The 22,190-nt window shown below is 42.6% G+C and overlaps 2 protein-coding genes across 2 annotated transcripts; one reads left to right on the top strand and one right to left on the bottom strand.

Annotated features, from left to right (window-relative positions):
* Positions 1 to 644: 644 nt before the first annotated feature.
* LOC308104944 (HBS1-like protein) lies at positions 645 to 2,576 on the bottom strand (the record flags this gene model as incomplete). The annotated part of the gene is made up of 1 exon (XM_080455583.1): positions 645 to 2,576. The coding sequence occupies one exon, from the start codon at positions 2,574 to 2,576 to the stop codon at positions 645 to 647; it is 1,932 nt and encodes a 643-aa protein (XP_080311709.1).
* A 2,879-nt stretch (positions 2,577 to 5,455) lies between these two features.
* On the top strand, positions 5,456 to 21,674 carry cUnh10orf88 (chromosome Un C10orf88 homolog). The gene is made up of 9 exons (XM_080456004.1): positions 5,456 to 5,506; positions 6,471 to 6,610; positions 7,238 to 7,414; positions 8,023 to 8,095; positions 8,665 to 8,874; positions 9,329 to 9,430; positions 9,783 to 9,915; positions 10,723 to 10,903; positions 19,177 to 21,674. The coding sequence occupies exons 2-9, from the start codon at positions 6,480 to 6,482 to the stop codon at positions 19,373 to 19,375; spliced, it is 1,206 nt and encodes a 401-aa protein (XP_080312130.1). The 5' UTR covers positions 5,456 to 5,506; positions 6,471 to 6,479; the 3' UTR covers positions 19,376 to 21,674.
* Positions 21,675 to 22,190: the final 516 nt, after the last annotated feature.

Consider the following 22,190-nt stretch of genomic DNA (forward strand, 5'->3'; position numbering starts at 1 on the left):
GTCTAAATTATGATTATGTGCGATTTCTACAAAAGTGGATTGGGATTGGGACACTGCTGGTATCGACGCTACAGGGCACTAGTGGTGTTGAAAAGTAAGCCCTGCAGGATGTTGACCAAGCGGCCATATTTGGGAGTGTAAATGTGTTGAAGAATACCTCCATAGTTAAAGTAACTAGTAACTGTTCAAATAGTTATTTAAAAACCCCAAAACAAGGTTGAACTAATAAAAAAAAATCCTTGAAGTTTTACTTTCCACCAATCTCTAGGATTATACTTCACCCAGTTTGTCAATAATTCAAGCATTCCTTATTTTGTTCACAAAATGTGACTACATTGCCCTGCTTCACGAATGGCATACTGAATGGAATGTTATCTAAGTGCTTTTCTATTAATTTATTGCCTGTTTCATGTTCCAATCATAGATTGGTTTCTGTGTCATATAACTTGAAATAGATTGCATTTGGTTGTGAAAACACCATGTTCAGTCTTTCACCCATGTTGTTTCTCCTGCACACATGGATGGGGAAACAAATGTTAACCTGTAGGGTCCATGAAAGAAAAGTCTCTAGAAATTGCCCTTTGCACCTACATGCATTCACCCGGATGCAGTTTGGACTGGCTCCAACCGGACTCCACCGGTCATCATTCCTTGATCTCAGTGACCACCCCTGCAGCGATGGTGGAGCCCACGTACCGCAGCATGAAACGGCCCAGCTCCTTGTAGTCTTTGTACAGCTCCAGTGGCACGGGCCGCTGGGTCTGTATCTCCACAATGGCATTCATGCCTTTCCCCAAACACTTCGGTTTCTTCTTGAGCACCTCGCCGCTGCTCTTGTGCAGAACACTGATCAGCTTCCTCACGGTGGCTGGCTCACTGACGGTCTGGTAGTGCAGCAGGACGGGGAAGCCTTGCGTGACGGGGATCTCGATGTTAAAGAGGAGGATCCGGGCCCTGAAACGCGAACAGACTCTGATGGGCTCCGTGGGATGGCAGAACACACATCCAACATTGATCTTGAGGATGTCCATTCCGGTGACCGTGAGGGTGACATGGTCTCCTGCCGCCGCCCAGTCCAGAGCCTCGTCATGTAGAGTGATACCTTTGACAGAGCAAGTCTCATTAGGAGGTACCGCCAGGACTCTGTCTCCGGTATGAACATAGCCAGCCTCAATCTTCCCCGTTATGCAGAAGCCTGATCCCTGATCTTTGAAAACGTCCGAGATGCACAGTCTGAAAGGCTTGTCTATTGACCTCTGGGGAGGTTCGAAGGCATCGATCTGTTCCAGCAGGCAGGGTCCAGTGTACCAGGAGGTGAGTTCTGGAATTGAGCTCCTGGTGGTGAGGTTCTCCCCTGACAGGCCGCTGGTGGGGATGTAGAACACATCAGACTCCTTGAAGCCTGCCTGCTTGAGGAAATGGCCGAGTTTGAAGAGGATCTCCTGGAAGCGCTCCTGTTGCCAGTTCACTTGGTCCATCTTGTTGACGGCCACAGCCAGCTGAATGACGCCGAGAGATCGGACCAGCAGGCCATGCTCTCTGGTCTGACCCCCGGCCTCGAAGCCCGCCTCAAACTCCCCTCGGCTGGCGTCCACCACCAGCACCGCCACGTCAGCCTGTGCTGCTCCTGTGATCATGTTGGGAATGAAGTCTCTGTGTCCCGGTGCATCCATCAAGGTCACCATCTTAGAGGCCGTCTGGAACTTGGTCACGCCCACATCCATGGTGACACCTCTTTCTCTCTCCTCGCCAGTCTCATCCAGGACCCAGGCGAAGGCGAAGGAGGCCTTGCCCACCTTCTTGGACTCTTGCTCATACTTGTGCATGGTGCGCTTGTTCACGTCGCCCAACAGGTACAACAGATGCCCCATTAGAGTGCTTTTACCCGCATCCACGTGGCCTATAACAACTAAGTTCAACAGAGCTTTGCCCCCCTGTCTCTTCTTCAGCTCTGCCTTGACGTCGATCTGCTGCCTGGCCTTCCCCATGGCACGTCCCAGGACGGGAGCCGAGGCGAGCCCATCTGCCCCTCCTCCGGACTGTTTAGACGGTTTGAAGGGGGCCAATGAAGCAGCCATCATGTTTATGTCCCCATGGCTTCCGCCTCGGCCAGAGATAGTCATGCGGGCCACCTTGGGTACCACCTCTGATGCTTTTCTTTGCGGGAGCTGTTTTCTTTCCTGGTTAGACCACCTATCCATCTCTGGATTGGTGGTACTAGTAGCCACGTCCAGTTTGATCTCCTCAGACAGGACTGCATCTAGTGCCTTCTGCGGGTCGTAACCACATTGGAAGGCCGCCTGGGTCAGGACCGAGTCCGGCACTGCATCCCCCAGTACGGTCCGCATCTGGTCCAGACATGAAAGCAGCTTAGCCTGATCGATCGGGTCGAGGTTGGCGTCCTCTACCTGTTCCACGTTGCGTGCTTGCCTCTCATGATGCTTGGAGTAGATGAATTGAGCTGCTGTTGTTGGTGAGATGCAGTAGTCATCATCGTAGTAATCATCGTAGTCGTCGTCATCATCGTCGTCGTAATCATCGCAGTTGTAACCCCCGACGTGTCTGTGTCGAGGCATGCTTTTGTTTTCAGTGTCTTCTCTCTGTTAGTATGAATATATGTCATGTCAGAGTCTGTTGATTTGCGTGTGTCTCACCGCCGCATACACGTCCTTATGAACAAATATGTGATGATGTCATAGGACGCTCCTTTACAATATTCTCTGATTGGACAGTGACAAGCCAGTGAAGCCACAGAGGGCCCAAATGACAGGTACAGTACTAGCCAATGGGGGTCGGATCTGGCTGAAACCATGCCCAAATGTGGAGTCATACATACGTCATAGTGACATCATAGACCAGAGGTGCTCAAACCTTTTCACGTCAAGGGCCCCATCTGAAATGATTTTGTTGCAGGCACTCCCAGAAGAGATGTGTGTTAAACAAGACCAGGAGACCTGGTTCTGCCAGACCCAGAATAAGTACTTTATAAGATCAGAGCACTACGTCACGGCTAAGCCGGACTTCACATGACGTGTCAGCCTGTGTCCCTTTTCAGAGGTCCCTTCTATGCCCATGCATGGACGAAAGGGGGGACTGAATGGCCGGACTTTGCTTGACGTGTGTGCAGAGGAACAATTCCGACATCCCCATATATGGACGAAAGAGGGACAAAAGATGGACAGACATTTATCCCCATATATGGACGAAATAGGGACAAAGCCTCATGTAGGCCGACCCTCTGGGTCTGGCAATTTTTTTAAAATTCATTATTCAAAATTATCCAAAAAAGTTTAAGATCCTTCAAGATTAAACAAAAATAGCAGATGTACAAGCTCCCAGCTTTGAGAACCACTTTGAGAACCACTGTCATAGACGACGGACGTCTCTACACTAACCATGGGGTAGCCATATGCTGTTATTAGACCTTGTCTTGTTTTCATTCATAATCTCAGATCCACCGTCCCTCCATATTTGGGAAAGACTGACGTCATCAGTTTGACATCATCAACATGATGTCAGGCATGCCACATAGGGAAGCCATGTCATTGTTAGACCTGGTTAACTGTAGGGTCTATCTATTTAGAAATCTCTGTGTTTCCGTCCCCTGAATATCTTGAGAATCATCCGACCGATCAACTTGAAACTTGGCACTTTTGACATAAAATAGTAGATTTGTATTTATTTATTGTTTTGGCATCTATTTTTAGGTATGTCCTCGTTACGACCATGGATAATGAGGACATACTCTCATTGTCTCTCATTGGCACTTTAACCATACATTTACATTACAGTTAACTGACACATTCTACTGACGTGGTAATCTAGCTCACACTATAGGTAAGCTTAAAGGGGAAATCCACCCATTTTCAATATTTAACTATGTCATTAATATAGCATAAAGGAGTTGTGTGGAAATAAGAAAAAAATTAAAAAAAAATTAACATTGCAAAAAAAATTAACATTGCAAAAAAATTAACATTGCAAATTACACCATGATGAGTCATCACAGTGTAATTTGCAATGTTAATTTTTTTGCAATGTTAATTTTTTTTGCAATGTTAATTATTTTTTTATTTTTTTCTTATTTCCACACAACTCCTTTATGCTATATTAATGACATAGTTAAATATTGAAAATGGGTGGATTTCCCCTTTAAGGTTTAGTGGTTTTAAGTCCTTGCAGTGTGAAATGGAGTTGGAGGACTGTATGACTATTGCTGGTTAGGTGTCTCACAGAGGGGCTAAGGTCAGCTATAGGACAGTGGTTCTCAAAGTCGGGTTCGGGGGAGTTCCAGGGGGTCCCAGCAAACGTAGTTAAGTAAGTTTAACCACTTATACATTAGCTATTTAAAAAAAGAAGACGTTTTTTATTTAATTTATTTTTTGGTGAATTACTTTTGGAAATTTTAACAACACATATTGGGTCCCTGGCAGGCTGGCACAACGTAATTTCAGAATGGGGTCCGTGGCCAAATACCTAATGTGGGGTCCCTGACATGAGAACACTAGAGCAACACAACACGGAAGGAATGCTTAATATTAATTCATTTAACAGTGCAAACCTGGCTGGTAAGCCTTGCATAAATGATATCCACAGAGAGATGTGGGTGGTCTAAACGAGAGAAGAAAATAATAATATAAATATAAGTTCTCTCAAAGGAGGGTTCATTGTCACATTAGTGCAGTGTCACTTTGTTCCACAGGATGGCGATCTAACCACAAGAGAGTGTGTGTGTGTGTGTGTGTGTGTGTGTGTGTGTGTGTGTGTGTGTGTGTGTGTGTGTGTGTGTGTGTGTGTGTGTGTGTGTGTGTGTGTGTGTGTGTGTGTGTGTGTGTGCGTGTGTGTGCGTGTGTGTGTGTGTGTGTGTGCGTGCGTGCGTGCGAGAGAGAGAGAGAGAGCGTGCGTGCGTGTGAGAGAGTTATATGTATATATACTGTAAACAAAGAAATATAAAGTACAATCAAACTGTAGTCTACCGACTACTGAGTGCAGGAATAAAAGAAGACCCCTACTAATGGTCCTGTCAGACCTCGAGTCCCTTAAATATGCCGTCATGTCGTCAACAACAACCTGCCAGCGTTGCCATGTCCACTTATTATAAGCGACTTTGGGCTCATTTTTCTGTGAAGTTGCTTGTAAATATTGGTAGTTGCGCGGGTTGCGGTTTTTGGGCTTGTTTCTAAAGTGTAGTTGCTTATTTGGGCTTAATTGTTTCCTAAATGTTGTTTAAACCAGTGGTTCGCAAACATTTTCATGTCAAGGACCCCCAAATTAATATGTATTTGTGCCAGGGACCCCCATTCAAGATTTGTGTTGTTAAAATAAAATGTTTAAAAAATATTCCAAATTTCTGACATTTTCAAATAGCAAGGTCTCAAGCCTTGTTGCTTCTTTTGGGCTTGTTTTCATAGACCTGGTTGCTTATTTCTCTCACAAAACCTGGCAACCCGCTGCACTATGGTTTGTTGAGTGTCCAGTACATCAGTGGTGGCGTGTTCAGTGTACAGTGAGTGAGCATCTATTTATTGTACTGTCAATGTTCATGTTTATGTAGCCTACAGTCAATGGTAAACGTTCGTATATGTCGATGTACAAATCATGGTGAAACGTTAGTTTATGTACAGTCAGTCAGTGGGGAAATGAAATGTCAGTTTATGTAGTCAATGGTGTTTATTTTCATACAGATACAGTCAATCAGAATCAGAGAATCAGCATCAATCTTTATTGTCACATCACATTTACAAGTAAGGTGTGTTAAATGCTTAGTTGTGCAGGCTCATCATTGCAGTTAAAAAGTCATCTCATAAAAGAGAGAGGAGAGGCATAAAGTGCATAATGTGACCAATCTGCATAATACAGTTAATGTGACTAAAGTGCATAATAAATAAGAGTCATGAATGTAGGTATATAAATGGAGTCCCTGTACACTCACTGTGTACATTTATGTACAATGTACAGTGAGTGGTTTATAGTTTATGTAGTCAATGCTGGCTGTGTGATAGCCCTTGGATGGCTGTGATATTGCATACATTTCATGTATTTATATACATGAAATGTATGTAATATCACAGCCATTCTACGGCTAGCTGTGTGATGGTACATAATATACACTGTTTTGGGATAACACTGCGAAATGTACAAGTTTAAATGTTCTCTTTTCCTGATCTTAAGGACCACAGTCACCACACCAGTGGTCTGTTATATTTAGTCCTTTGACTATGATTCGTGTCACACTTGACATTACTGTACAAGCACACACAGGTCAGCAATGACACGTATCCTATGACCATTCACCTCTGGCCATAAAGGAGCGCAGCATATCTGCTGTACAAAAGAAAAGAAGAAATTGTCATGTTTGATTTTGCCATTGTCTCAGCCCAGTTGTTTTAACTGCATAACATTATCACCATCACTTTAATGATAATTGTATCTGTTTGTTTCCCCTCTGGCCATGAAATGTACTTGAACAGAAGTGGACTATGGAGGATGTCAGTGGACCTGGTGTGAGCTGTCAGTCAAGCTGGACTTCCACAGCTCAGCTGTCTGACGTTCTTCTGTCGGTTCTCCTCCTCGATGGAACGGAGCAGCTGGAGACGGCTGCACATAAAGAGTATGTATGCATTTAGGTCTAGGGCCGCAACTATCGATTATTTTATCGATTACTTTTTTGATTTATCGAATAATCGACAAGCGTGGTTTCAAAAATTATGTTTAAAATGTGGTATGTATCAACGAATCGATACTTTGTCGCACAACAGTGTCGTGCAATAACTGTGCAAATAGCTGATGTACAAGCTCAGCTATTTTCGCTATTCTTTATTCTTCTTTTTAACTTTTCGTATGACATGACCAAAATAGGGATAGATTATTAATCAGTTATTTTTTTTAATGATCGATTATTCTTTTCTAATGGATTAAATGAGTTCGATTAACTGTTGCAGCCCTATTTATGTCCCCTACGCACTGTGATTATCTGTCTGCAGTTTGTCTTGTTGGTGTCCCTGACTGTCATTTAAAACAGATAATGAAGGCAATCTTTATTTCTCTCTCTCTCTCTCCTTCCTTGTTTTCTATTCATCTCCATGGTTTATTCTCTCTTTCATTCATATCGCTCACTGTTGTCATCATCCTCGCTCTTGACTCCTTCCTCCACCTCTCACCCTCTCTCCACCGCCATGGCTCCCCCCTCCTCCTCCTCCTCCTCCTCCTCCTCCTCCTCCTCCTCCTCCTCTCCCAGCTGTACTCCAGTGTTGTTGGAACAGGAGACGGCGGGTGACCCCTGTGTCCTGACGCTGACCTGTGAGCCCCAGACTGTCATCAGCAGCCTGCTGCTCACCAGCCAAGCCAGAACCACTGAGCTCTACTCCCCCACCGGAGACTACTGTGGTACCTGCCGCGGTGTCCAGACTGACAGGTAGGCCATTTTACAATTTAGGCATTACCGGCAAAGCATCTGTGTCATTTTAGATTTTAGTTATATATATTTAGCAACATACGTTTTTCCGAAAACTCTTAGGATAAATCTTGAAAGTGTTTGATTGTTTGTTGTTTTGTGTTTTTAACACAAATCTTCTCTTCTGGGGGTCCCTGGCACAAAACATGGTTTAAGCCTAATTGTATACTTAGTCATATGATGGTGTCACACGGTGAAAAAGGTAGATCAAGATCTACAATTTAGCAGTATCAAAGAAAAAAAGGAAAAGAGGAGGGCGGTGGGAGGTAGCGTTCTTAAAAGTCTGTGAAAGATAAATGCAGTGTAGAACGCTGCTCTTTGGTTAGAAAAGGGGGGAGCCTTCAGAGTTTTAAAAAGCTTTAATATAACGGCTAGTTCATCTTTGAACAATTATAAAAAACAAGCCAACATTAGGCCGAAACATGTTTTGATTTTTTAATAGAAGATGTGCCTTGGTTTTTTCAACTCTACTGCAATTTAGCAGTGCGAAAGCTCCCGGCCCATCTTGGGGTCAGGTGGTTCCTTTACAACCAACCTGTGACATGTCGCCTCCTTCTGTTTGCTGATAGCGCTGCAGACACAGAACCCTTCTACACAACACAACTGAACCTGGACAATCCCTCCGCTTCGTGTCAAGTGAAGGTAAGGTGTCCCTCATGTTCTCTCTGTTCCTGTCTTCTCTCTGTTCTGTTGTTCTAAGGCAGTGTTGATTTTGACAGCAAATTTGTATTTAGTTTTAGTCATAGTCTTTTGAATGAAACTCATCTGAAATGTTTTAGTTTTTGTCTAGTTTTACAGACATTAAACATTTTACATTTTAGTCGACTAAATCTACAGTTGATTTAGTCGACTAAAATGTATTTTGGCGGGCCTTGATGGTGTCGTAATGGCAGATTTTACACTTGGTTGCATGCTGAAAATAGCTGATCTACTGCGACGCGTTGTGCGCTTGTAGATCTGCTATTTTCAGAGCGCAACACCCGAGCGCAACAAAACATAAAAGGACTCGTCTTTTAGTTCTACTGGATCTCTTCTCCACTAGTCCCTCATTAACATTTTAGTCTAGTTTTTATTGTTGACGAAATTAATTGTGAATATATTTAGTCTTAGTTTTAGTCATTGTAGCTTAGTTTTGATTTAGTTTTCGTCAGTGAAAAAAGGTAGTCGACGAACACACTCTCTTTCGTCCCCCTGTCTGTCCGCCCCCCCAGCTCCTCTCCCTGGGCGGTCGGAGCAGTGTGGCAGTGGGTCGGATCGTTGTGGGCTTGCGTCCCGCCGCTCGCCAACAACACACCAACATAGCCGTCAGCCTGTCTCCCAGCTTCGACATGCAGCATGTCCAGAGTCTGGTGGAGGAGATGGGGGCGAGCCTGTCCCCCGGAGCCCAGAGCCTCATGGAGATGGTGAACTTCCAGCAGAAGGTAGGGGTTCTACCGTACCACGCTTTTAAATGTTTCTCATGCTATGTCAAAGAAAGAATAGTTATAGGAGCGCTCTATTGGCGCAGAGGTATCAAATCATTCGAAGCATACAGTATATAGCTTTCTGCATAGCAGAAATGGAAATTCAAACATATATTTTCAAACACTAGAGGTTCCCATCGGCCGGCCGGTCCTGCCTTTAGCCGATTTTTAATATGACAAATAGATGACCGCTTCCGTTTGTGGCTTTCAGGAGGCGTAGTTACAGACTTTATGGCTTGAGAGACTGTTTGCTTCTATCATCTTCTAACTATCATTCATTGAGCTGAGGACACCCTGGAACCCCCTCGAGGACCTTTAATAATTCTCCTGACATACATAGTAATGCATCCTGTCCATAAGCTCATGTTGATAATATGTATCTGTAAATGACTGTGTCTTGGTGTTCCTGCAGAACCAGACAGCCAGTGGACTGGGGAGCCTGCTGCCTCTCCTGATGGGAGGTGGGACCCTGTCTGCCCTGGCAGGAGGAGCCCACCACGGCCCCCTTTCTACAGTAAGGAATAAATAATCGTTGCTGTCGGGCAGAAACCTCTTATCTCCATATTTTAACATTATGTTTTTTCGTGAATGAATCCCTACTTTGTCCTACTACAGTGTCACAAAAGTAGCAAAAATGGCCGATCTGCAAGCTCAAATTTGTCGCATCGCAATGCGTTTTGAGCTTGTAGAGCTGCTATTTCTTTTTCATTTGAATCCTGAAAAGTAACAGTTTGGACATATCTCACCTGACAGCAACAATATGTTTTATAAATGATGAAAAAGGGTGGAAATCCCGACGGGGGTCCTTGATAATGTTGAGAAGAAGAAGTTTGTAACCTACTGTACTTTCTTTATCTTCTCTCCAGTTTCCAGTCGGCAGCAGCAGCAGCCATGGTCTTCTTCCTCCAGATTCCAGTTGTGTAGACTCGGCTTCAGCAGTGCAGAATGGAGACCTGCGCTCAGATGAGTCCAGCTGTGCCTCCTCCAGTGGTGGAAGAAGTACTATTTGTTTTACTTAAGTAAAAGTGTCAGCTCCACAATGAATGTACAAATACTCTGTATGTATATGTTAATGCCGATACTTTTGTACTTTTACTCAAGTGAAATTTTTAATACAGGAGAGTTATCAATTATTGTCCTTAAAGCAACAATACATAGGTTTCATGTCCTACCCCGGTACTCGAACCTGGGTCTCCCATAGAATAGAATAGTCCCCACTCCTTGGTGTGTTTTTTGTCACTATACAGTATGTGTGTGTGTGTGTGTGTGTGTACACACACACACACACACACACACACACACACACACACACACACACACACACACACACACACACACACACACACACACACACACACACACACACACATACACATACAAGCTGTAGTGTACATATAGCACATACAGTGTATGTGAAATTCGTCCTCTGCATTTACCCATCTTATAACAACTAGGAGCGGTGAGCAGCCATTCGCTCTGGGAGGTATTATGGGTTAAGAGTCTTGCTCAGGGACATACATCGACACATTGCTGGCCTGGCCTGGCCTGGAATCGTACCTGGGGCAACTAAGGGCTCTGGCTCCCCAGGCGGGCTCACTAACCACTAAGCTATGCCCACCCCCCTCTCCCATGCGGGAGACCAAACTTCTGCCGCTCATTCAAGAGAGAATCCCCACTTTGAGTACGTCTTTGATGTGTGTCTCAGTTGAGCGTGACTGAGCCCTTCTCCGTTCTATCGTGAATGGATTTGAAAACGTAGTTTCAAAGGGGCATGTTGTAAACTTTCTGTCTTGTTTCCTGTTCCAGCGCCCAGGAGAACCTCTGCCCAGATGGCAGATATGATGTCCCAATTCCTGAATGCCCAGGCGTCGGGTCAGGGGTGTGGCCAGGCTTTAAGCTCCACCCCTGACCTTCTGCCCATGCTCCAGGACGTTTGCGGTCAGGTGACCCAGTGCAGGCTGGACGCTAATGCCGCAGCCAGGGCTAGGTGAGTACAACCACTCTAGTAGTATACTATTGGGCGCAGCCATAACTGAATGGTTAGAGAGCCCGCCTGGGAAGCCCACCTGGGAAGCCAAAGGTCCCGGGTTTGATTCCAGGCCTGGGCAATGTGTCGAAGTGTCCCTGAGCAAGACACTTATTTGTTTTTTCCTGAGGTTATTTAACTGAGGGTCAGCGTGTCAAGGTTGGATTGCGAGAGCAAGAGCCTTATTTATTACCAAAGACAATGACAAAATAGCAACAGTTCAAGCTTTGCTGTTCTCGATATATTGTGTCTGTGCAAAATCGTTGCTTTTCAGGAAATAGAAAAAAATAACCTGTGTTCCAGTGGATCCAATGTAGTTATTTAGTCACAAGCTCTCTTCATTGGTTAAATATTTATAAAACCCACAGACACACTTAACCACTTTCAACCTGGTATACCTATTTTGGGCATGTCATTATAGGCAAATAAAAAATAATAATAATTCACAATCTTTCAAAAATAGCAGAGTATAAAATATGTCTTTGATTTATGAAAAAAACTAAAAGATGATGATATACACAGTATGAGCATGAGCTCAGTGATGACCAGGGGCTGAAAAGCAGTCTTCTGTTTGTCTCTGGAAGTTGTGCTGAAACATTTACTCCAGTGATGTCACATTTTTGGCAAAGAGATTTGGTGTAGATAGAAAAAGTACAGTGCAACTCATGTCCGTTTTATTAAGTACTATTGATAGGTTCTTGATCGTTATCTTAAACCCCCTTGCTGTTTGATCACACACCGATAAAGAAAGACACGTGACACACGAGATCTCTTTTACTCGTACGAGGATTGTAAACGACCATGTATCTCACTGGACACGATCCCAACTTACAATGGCGCATCCTCCCCTCTGCCAAGCACTTTATTATCAAAAGACAGGAGAAAGGAGGAGACAGTGGAGTGGAATTCTACTAGCTGATAAGGACTGTCAGACATATTACACATTGGATTAATACATTGCAGGAATTCAATTAAATGAATACAAATCAAAGAAAGAACTTATATACACACATTATAATATATATCTCTGTACACAGATATTATAAACTGGTCCTAACATTCCCTCCTGTTGTTCATTTAATTAATACTTCTGAACATCAATCACATTTTTCTTGCCTTCACATTTCAAAATGAACATCATAACAGGATTTTTATTAATCAACCCAACAACTCAAACATTTGCCTCTTCGCTTCCAGTGGCCTTGGGACTAACTTTCTATGTCACTCTCAAATAGGGCTTGAAAGGAATACACACTCTCGTGTGGAGTGGAGCACTTGGGCCAAATATCGTCATCAGTCTGAGACAACGCCGCATGTCTGCACGACCTTTTCATTGACCATACACTAATGGTCTTGCTTTGCGTCACTAACATTCTTGGAATTAATGTCATCTGAAATAAAAAAAACACCACATGTCCTTTTTATCAGAAACGCAGACCCCTCCACTCGCAGCAGTCAAAAGGTCAAAAGTCCATCTATTCTGGACGGCCATTAACGACGCTGACTCAAACTCACGGTTTTGGGCCTCTTCAATTATCATTGTAGCATTGAAGAACAGGCTACGTCTATAGTTAATTGTCTCTACACGTAACATAAGCTTTCCCACTCCAAGATGGGGAAAGAGAGACAAACCAACCTTATTGGCACGGGATTACCAGTGAGATTGTATTTTTCTTACAACCTCCAATTCTTAGTTGATCTAAACAAACACGGGGGAGTCAGCATTAATGTCTGTTGACAATTGTGTTCGTTGATCTGACCCTTCTTCACAGAGCCAGCGTGGACATAACAAAGGTTAGGCTTCCGAGTGACATACAGGCTTAACAGTGCTATTTAGGGCGTATTTCAACTGATGGTACGGTTTACATGGCAAATAGCTGCTGTTAGTTCAAAGTCATTTTCTCCCAAGGCTCACCAGCGATATTGGATTTCGAGGCATGTCACTTCTCATGACCAGTTGTGTGAAGCAGATATATTTATATGTGTGCAAACATAAACATTCACATTTTAGTCTTAGCGATTTGATTAGCGTAAAAATATACCCAACATTTAGATTTAGACGGTGAGAAACATTTTCGTCAACACTCCTCGATTTACGAGTAACTTTAATAATACAAATATATAATACACTCATAGAAATTATAAAACTCACAAAAATACCAGGGGTGCAATTCTAAGTGTAATAGGAATGGGGATGGGGAATATTCTAATGGGAGTCTTCTCCAGGTTTGGGTCTGACCTGAGCGCTATCAGCTCGGCCCCACCCGCTGCTGGCTTTTTCACTCCTATTACTTAAATATCTGATAATGTTCGCACCAATTTACAGTGGCCTTTTGTGGATCCAAATAACACGTTTCACAGCAATTGTGTTGGTGACCAGGACTCGGAACGGACCCTCTCAGCGCAGAGTTGGTCCTGGTCCTTTCGCTTGATGATCTTTATCACGGCATGCAGATCACCAGTGCTTCAGTCCCTGTAGGGAGAGAGAAAAGACTAGACAGATAATTTGCACTTTGGACTTTATTCGCATTATGGCTATGGCCGTTTTGACACATCTGTACTTCAATCTAGTTTTACAGTATCATCACTTTTCAAGAAGTGGAAATAATAGTCTTACATATGGCCTTTCGTTACCTTTTCATTGTCTAAAAACATGTACAAAACTGTTTAGCATAATTTTGAAAATTATAAGTGTGAAAATGCTGCTTAATTATATATTATATGTGTACCATCCCTCCTGTTTGAGATATGACCTATGGTCATGACTCAACTTCAGATCCTAAGTGTGAAATGGTCTGTGTCACTGGTGGCAGACATAACAAATAAAAACTCCCAATGTGAAGCGCGACTAGGTTCCTTTGCTATCTTATTTACATAAGCGTTTCCCAGGCGTAAAAGTGCCTCTGCTAGTCTACTGTGCAGCAAAAAAATAAACAAAGTAGAAAATGCATCTTGGCAACGAACTTTAGTGAGATGAGGTTCAGTACATATCAAAAATTTGCACAGGTTCCAGGTCTTAATGGGTTAGTTAAGAGACATTTGGAGTAAAAACCTAGAGGCCTTAACATCTTTCAGTTTGGACAAAGGGATTAGTATGGTCAGGCAAGGCCTACACAGAGGAGCTCGTCTAATCTTTTTTTTTTTTATCTTAACAAACCAGTTAAACCCATAATTTTGCATCATGTCATGCTGAGTGAGTGGCCTAGGAAGCTAGATGCTTTATTGCCCGTGACCTTCAAGTGCTTTAAGAGCTTACTTGAGGTTTTCCACACATACCTCACGTGTGTGGGAGATTCTCCCAAAAATAAATCAACACAAGAGATAGCGTGAGACAACTGAGAAACGTGGCCTCAAAATTTGCTATTTCCCTTGAGAAATTGGCTGGACTTAACAAGCCCTTGTGGAATACTCAAATGAGTAGAAATACTTAAAAAATGTGTACAGATACTTTAAAGTTCCCAAACTGAGTAAAAATACTCTAAACTGAAAATTATTTGGGCTTCTCCTGTTCTTTCTTGGCTGGACTTCACACGCACACGCACACACACACACACTCACACACTCACGCACAGGCAGGCTCACTGGAGCGCACACACACACTCCAGTAATCAGTCTCTGTCTCTCTGTCTCTCTCTCTCTCACGCACACATGTGAACACACACACACATGCAGACAGTCAGACAGACACACATACAATCTGCACATTACAGATTGGTTCAGACTCATGCATCACTTCTATAATATTTCTCACTCCTCTCACACACACAGTACCTGACACTCTCCAACGTAAGTGACGTCATTCCACATGCTTCAAACACACACAGTCTTTTCGGTACATGAAACTACACACATGCACGTCATAACCCATTTGTTCACACTACTGTTACTACCCTTCACACTTTACATATAGTACATATGTATTACACCCAAACACCACATTCACTTACAATTCATGTACACTAACACCTGAACACACATGCACACTCTCTCTCTTCCTCCTTTCATGCAGAAAAATAACTTCTAGGTGGACTGTACTGCCATGTACTGTGATTCTCATGTTGTTACTAAAAAAAAATACATTCATCCACACACATACATACACTCTTACTGTCATTTAAACATCACTCCTTCCATGTCGTTGTGCACCACGACATGGAATTTTGAAATGTTTAAATGATTACTGTCATCTATGTGGGGCAATTCATACAGATCACGAAAAAATGCACAATCCACTCTCTCATTTACACATCTTTTAGACAAAACAAAACATGTTCTTCTTACTACAAAACTCTCTCTCTCTCGCTGTCGCTCTAATGCGCACAGCCTCCTACCTTCTTCTCTTTCTCTCTTCTCTAATCATCCCAGCCATACATATTGCATGACTCGCAAAGAGCCAGTCCGAAGAGAAGATGGCCCTTACGACCACATATACAACATGAGTTGGGGGCCCTTGTTTGGCCTTTCTCTTTCCTCGTATCATCCCATCCATGTACTGTTGTGCTTGATCTACAATCAGCCACAAAGTGGCCCATACAACCACACCTAAAACATGAGTTGGGGGCCCTTGGGCGGCCTTTCTCTTTCCTCGTATCATCCCATCCATGTACTGTTGTGCTTGATCTACAATCAGCCACAAAGTGGCCCATACAACCACACCTAAAACATGAGTTGGGGGCCCTTGGCTGGCCTCTCTTCTTGCCCTGCTTTGGCTTATCTCCTTCGTTGGTAACATCGACTACAATCACTTGTTTCACAGGAGCACCTGTATCTTCTTTTTCCTTCTCCATATTAGCAGTCAATTACTATTATGTGGGTGAAAACTTAAATATGTGTGGTTCTTATAATGTTCTGTTCAATGTGTAGAAATTATTTTATTCACTGTAAATATCTTGTTCTTATCCTAACTAAGTGTATTTCAACGTTTCTAGGCACTGCTGTATACTGGTCAAAAACTGTATCACACCCAAATATTCACCACGTTCACCACGTGTTGGACTAGCCCAGGGGATCAGCTAACTTATCACATTCAAACCACACACCGTACACCCCTGAGAGTCTTATGGGGGTTATACAAGATATATAGACTAAACATAGACAAAAGGATCATGCCCTGGAAGGTCCACCACGTGTCGACTTGCCCCAGAGGATAAATCACTGAATCCTCTGGAGGGAGTTATCAGACTCTTTATCTTATTAACTACCGTGACTCTCTCTTGAACTCACACAAAACTCGTTCTCAGTATACTCTTGCAGCTAATAAAATGCAGTGGCTTCCGCCACTACAACACAACTATAACTGTAGTTGCTTATCTATGCACAACTACAACACACTTGTCAATATTACACCTAAGTAATAACAACAATATGTCCACACAAGGACCACACTTGTCAATATTACACCTAAGTAATAACAACAATATGTCCACACAAGGACCACACGTGTCAATATTACACCTAAGTAATAACAACAATATGTCCACACCAGGACCACTTACATGTTTCTTATAGGCGTGTGATCACGTTCAGATTTCGGCAGTCGTTCGTCGAAGAGAAGATTTCGGACTGTTGAACACCGGCCTGGTGCGACTTTACACCCCAGGGCTTGCAGGACCCTCTTGGATCTCTGGCTATCGATAGACTTGCGATGCGTCCTCTTCTCCTCTTCCAAAAACGACGTAGAAATCCGACACGAAGGACCAGTGAAATGATAGGTTCTTGATCGTTATCTTAAACCCCCTTGCTGTTTGATCACACACCGATAAAGAAAGACACGTGACACACGAGATCTCTTTTACTCGTACGAGGATTGTAAACGACCATGTATCTCACTGGACACGATCCCAACTTACAATGGCGCATCCTCCCCTCTGCCAAGCACTTTATTATCAAAAGACAGGAGAAAGGAGGAGACAGTGGAGTGGAATTCTACTAGCTGATAAGGACTGTCAGACATATTACACATTGGATTAATACATTGCAGGAATTCAATTAAATGAATACAAATCAAAGAAAGAACTTATATACACACATTATAATATATATCTCTGTACACAGATATTATAAACTGGTCCTAACAACTATAGAGCAGTGTTTATCAACCTTTTTTGTGCCAAGGCACACCTGGCATAGCCAAAAGATCCCAGGGCACACCTAGATATACGGTATATATATATAATTATATATATATATATATATATATATATATATATATATATACGGTATATATATACACACACACTAGGGGTGTTTTTTCATTTCATGAAACGATACGATACGATATTGGGCACACAACTTCGATACGATTTCGATACGATACGCACTTTTTTATTATGAAAATATATGGGGGAGAAAAAAAGCAAATGCAAACAAATATTTCAGTTTTTGCATTATTCAGACATGCCAACTTGTAGCTTTTCAGCTTCCACTAGCCGTTTTGAATCCAAATAGGGCAATAGTGTGACACCTGACCCGAAAAAAAAACAGCATGTTGTCACCCTTTTCTCCTCGGGGCTGTTTCTATGCCTGATTATTATTATTGTAAAAAAATATATATATATATATATTTTTTCAAACCTTCTTCAAACGGCGCGGCACACCTCAGCAGTAGCCCCGGCCCAAAATTGGGACGTTTGCCAGGGTTGATAAACACTGCTATAGAGGGTCGAAGTGGTTAAACTGAAGTGATTTTGATCACTGCATCCAAAATTGTTTTAAAGCATTGATGCTGCCTTGTGTGATGATCGTTACAACTGAGATATTCTACCCACATGGAAGAATTCTGCATGTGCTGCTGTGTTGGTGTGGCGTTGGTTTCAATGAGGCCTATTGTCAGGGTTGACAGTCACATGTAGGAGCTGTACAGGCGTTTCTCTGTTCACATCCAGAGAGAGAGAGAGAGAGAGACGGGACGTTTAGGACAGCAACAAACCGGTAGGTCCCTCGTCACCGACACAAAGCTGTTAAAAGTTATCACATGATTTAAAAGAATTAGATCTGTGTTTATATGTGAGGGATATGAGAAATGTATTAGTGCTACGAAATTAAGTGGTGCTATAATTGTCACAATTATTGCATAATTGTCAGAATCGTTTCCATTCATCTGTCTGACTCTAAATTGAACGTTTTTAATACATTTTCAAACATTTGTGCTGTGAGCTTGTAGACTTGCCGTTTCCATTATTTCTTTGAACATTTTGAAAGTATAACATTATTATGTCCTGTGCGCCTGTTTACAAAGTGTATTAAAAATATATATTTATATGTTTCAATGTTCGATGCCAAAAACACAATTAAATCATTAAACTCGATATCTAAGACAATCGTCAACAGTATACTTACTGACCTGATGAGGATCGAAACATCTCAATAAAGTGATCCTTTATCTGGAAGATGGTGTGCAGGCTCTACAAAGAAAGGAGCAGACACAATTGAAACTGGGACACTATCAAATTGAAGCTGATAAATGGGAACTCTTCCTGATTGGCTGAAATTGGCAACCCACCTGAACATGTTGTTTCTGTTTATGAGAGCTGGAGAGACGGGAAGACCCTGATACTGAACAAACACTCTATAGCAGTGGTTCTCAACCAGTGGTCCTTGAGGGGGTTCCAGGGGGTCCCCAGCCAAATTAATAGTTAGGAACCAAATTGACCCTTATGTGTCTGTAACTCTGAGAGTGTACAAATGGAACCAAATGGACCCTAACGGGTCCATTTGGTTCCATTTGTACACTCTCAGAGTTAAATGAACACTGATGATGATGATACAGTGTAGAAATGGACCCCCAAGAAATCAAAATGGTTGAGTCCCTGGCATATCTTTTCAAATGGGGCTCTGTGGGCTAATATGTGTCAACTAGGGGGTCCTTGACGCGAAAAAGGTTGAAAACCATTGCTCTATAGCAATGATATTCTATCGATTCAGAATACAGACTTTTTAACACAAAACCTTTTTGTTTTAAACAAATACTATCACTTTTACCTTAAGTTACTATTTATCACAATGAAAACAAAATGCTCAATTCATTTCAGTGTAACATCATTAAAATCTTAGTGTTTTGCTCATTTATTTAGGGGCCCACTAACTATAAGCAATATTGTCATGGCTGGGAGCCCACAGCTCACGGCCCACAGGTTGAGAATCACTGCTCTAGAATAATATTGTTTGATTCTATTTCTCCCGCTTGTTTTCTCCCTGTCTCCCTCTCACGCTCTTTCTCCTCTCCCTCCCTGCAGGGACCTGAGTGACATCATGGAGCGTCGTTTGGAGGAGATGGAGAAGAGGTTAAAGGAGCACATGGACCGTCGCCTGGACGCCCTGGAGGAGAAACTGGACAGGGCTCTGCAGACAGCCATGCCTCTGCTATCCCTCAACCCCCCAGCAGGGGGCGGCGGCAGCAGCATCCCACAGCACAACCCCACCTCCCACACTTAAAAGCCCTGGGTTTATACTCGGTCCGTTGCGGGCAGGTGTCGCTCAACCAGAAATAGCCAACCTACCTACAAGCGAGGTGGCGCATGACGAGCTTGTAGATCGGCTGTTTTCGGTTCGCACGACACTGGCACGCAACCAAAGTATAAATCACGCCTTAGCATCTCCTGATGACTGACCACAGGCGCCTTAAGCTAACCCTAGAAAGCTTACAAATGACGTGTGTGTCTGTCTGTCACGTGCATGTTGAGGAGAAGAGGTGACACGGACGGGACAAGGTGCTACATCAGCCAGGAAAGAGGAGGGTTGAGCACCGCAGGCTGCGACTTAGTTTTGGCTGTTTTCGACTACGAAGGGTGACCCTCAGTGGTGGACAAAGTATATACTCAAGTACTCAAAAGTAGAAATTGCGATTTTACCAATACCAATTTTGAAGAAAAGTAGATCCACAAGCTCCCAACATGTTGCTCTGAGGCACGTTGTGAGATTGTAGATCTGCTATTTTCACTTTATAGGGCTTTATAGGGCTTTAATGGTTAATTCTTGATAATTAAAAATCCCAAACAGTCCCTTCCTGGAAATGTAGTACACTATTTCAATTTAAAATGTAGTATGTACTTAGTTATTGTCCACCACATGTAACCCAGAACCTTCCCATAACGTCAAACTTTCCAGAACCCCTGAAGTTCTGTGACGTTTCATTTGTTTACATTTCCATTTTAACGACAACCACCCCTGAATGAGGAGGTACTGAATGCAATAAAAAATAAAACTCATTCATAAAAAGCTACATCTATAAGCTCACATTGTGCATTGTGAGCTTGTACATCTGCAAATTTTTGGTAGTTTAGCAAAAATATATATATTGTAAGTTCTGGGTTCCCAGGGTTAGTAGCTAGCTACTACGTAACCCTAACGTCCTGAGCCCAAATTATGTTCTGGGAACCTTGCCTGAATCCGAGCCATAGCGTATGGAAACAAAACCCAGAACCTGTGAAATGTGTTTCATGGCACAGCAGGGTTCACTTGGTTCTTGTAGTCGAAAAGAGCTATGTCCTCCTGGAGGAAGTCTCGCGAGCCAAACTGTTGCCTCCCACAATTTTCAAATGCTTCCGTCACACAGTCTGGAGCACGGAAGCTCTGAAAATGATCTGGGTCGAGGTAAAGTGGATGTGACGCCTCCTCCCTGCTTCCGTTATACAGTCTTTACAGTCACAAATTTATCCCAAGGTATATCAAAAATAATTAAAGCCTATATACCTTGCTGCTTATCAGAAATTCAAAAATAAAATGTAAAGATATTTTTGAATATATTTTGCAATTTCGTGAACGGAAATTACGAAAAGATGACTGATTCCTTTCTAGGCTTTCGGGAGGTGTAGTTCCAGACTATATATAGCATTCAGAGATTGTGGAATAGTACTCTGGCTACGCTAGACTATCCTGGAGGGACAGTTGATGTTTACTGTTAAACCCTGATGTCTAAACTGCTGTCCCAACCCATGGAACTAAGACACCAGTGGAGCAGATCCACTCCTCATCAGACCCTCTGCTAACCCTTCAGCTGAATGAAAAACTAAAACAATGTTTGTATTGAACCAATGATTCTCTCAACCTTTTGAATTTCAAGGAATCCCAGTTGCAAGAGGCCACGGACCCCCCATTTGATACCGCATTTTATCTCTGGGACCCCCTATCTACACTGTAAAATCCTCAGTGCTAGTTTAACTCAGAGTTTTCATGTCAAGGACAACAAAATTGATACAGTATGTACTGTATTTGGCTATAGACCCCAAACTGAAAAGATTGGGTGCCAGGGAATATTATGTCTAAAATAGTTTTCAAAATGTTTCACAATGTTTCAAAATATTTCAAAAATAGCAGATCTTCAAACTCTCAAAGGGTCCCATCATGACACGTTCTGAGCTTGTAGATTGGCTATTTTGGAATAGCCAAAGTACTGTATATAAGTGGTATAACTGCTTTTGCTGGGGACCCCCTGGAATCCCCTCGAGGACCCTTGGGAATCCCCCGGACCTTACTTTGAGAATGCTTACTGACCAAGACGGGGTGTGTCCCCAACTAAGGAACTAGCTAAAACTTGAATTCAGCCTAAGACAAGAAAAATGCTACAAATATATTGCATCATTTATATGTATGACAGGACTGCGTATGAAATGTGTTATAGCATGAGTTTAGTTAAAGACGTGTACATTAATGTTTTAAAATAATCTACTTACTGTTTTGTTGAACAGACTGTTTTTTTCCTGTGGTGTGTAAATGTGATGTTTTTAACACCTGCACTGTGTAACAAAGTCTGAAAATAAAATATATTTATAATATACTGTACAAACATTATGTCAATGGTAAATTATGTCTTATATCTTGATATTAGAAAATGTGTGTGTTCACAGTGAATGTAGGCATTATTAACTTTCTTGTACAGTTCTGCCTAAGAAGTCCTTTTTCAGGCCTCAACATATGTCATAAGTGTCACCATAATAAGTCAGGCTGATGGGCCTTGATGCCTGTTCCCGACAAGTTTGCTGTAAGTGCATAAGGGCTTGTTAAGCCTGATGGTGCGGCACGTTGTTGGCTTGTAGATCTGTTCTTTTTGGCAAGCGACACCGTTGTACGATGGAATATGAATTAGGCTTTACATGCAAGTATAAAAATAAATTGCTTGCCACACTACTTTATGTATATGCTGGCACAGTACAGAAAACATCGCTTTACTGTAATGCAACCAGGAAAAGACAATATTTATACAATAGCATACACAATATCCCAGACAATACTTAGTCTAAGTGTATTTTAA

The sequence above is a fragment of the Gymnoscopelus braueri genome (assembly GCF_963280865.1).
Source record: "Gymnoscopelus braueri genome assembly, chromosome: 17".
Taxonomy (NCBI): Eukaryota; Metazoa; Chordata; class Actinopteri; order Myctophiformes; family Myctophidae; genus Gymnoscopelus; species Gymnoscopelus braueri.

Coding starts and splice junctions, on each gene's coding strand:
- cUnh10orf88 (XM_080456004.1), top strand. CDS start 6,480: ATGGAGGATGTCAGTGGACCTGGTGTGAGCTGTCAGTCAAGCTGGACT. Junction 7,415..8,022: donor CGCGGTGTCCAGACTGACAG/GTAGGCCATTTT, acceptor GTTTGCTGATAG/CGCTGCAGACACAGAACCCT. Junction 10,904..19,176: donor AATGCCGCAGCCAGGGCTAG/GTGAGTACAACC, acceptor CCCTCCCTGCAG/GGACCTGAGTGACATCATGG.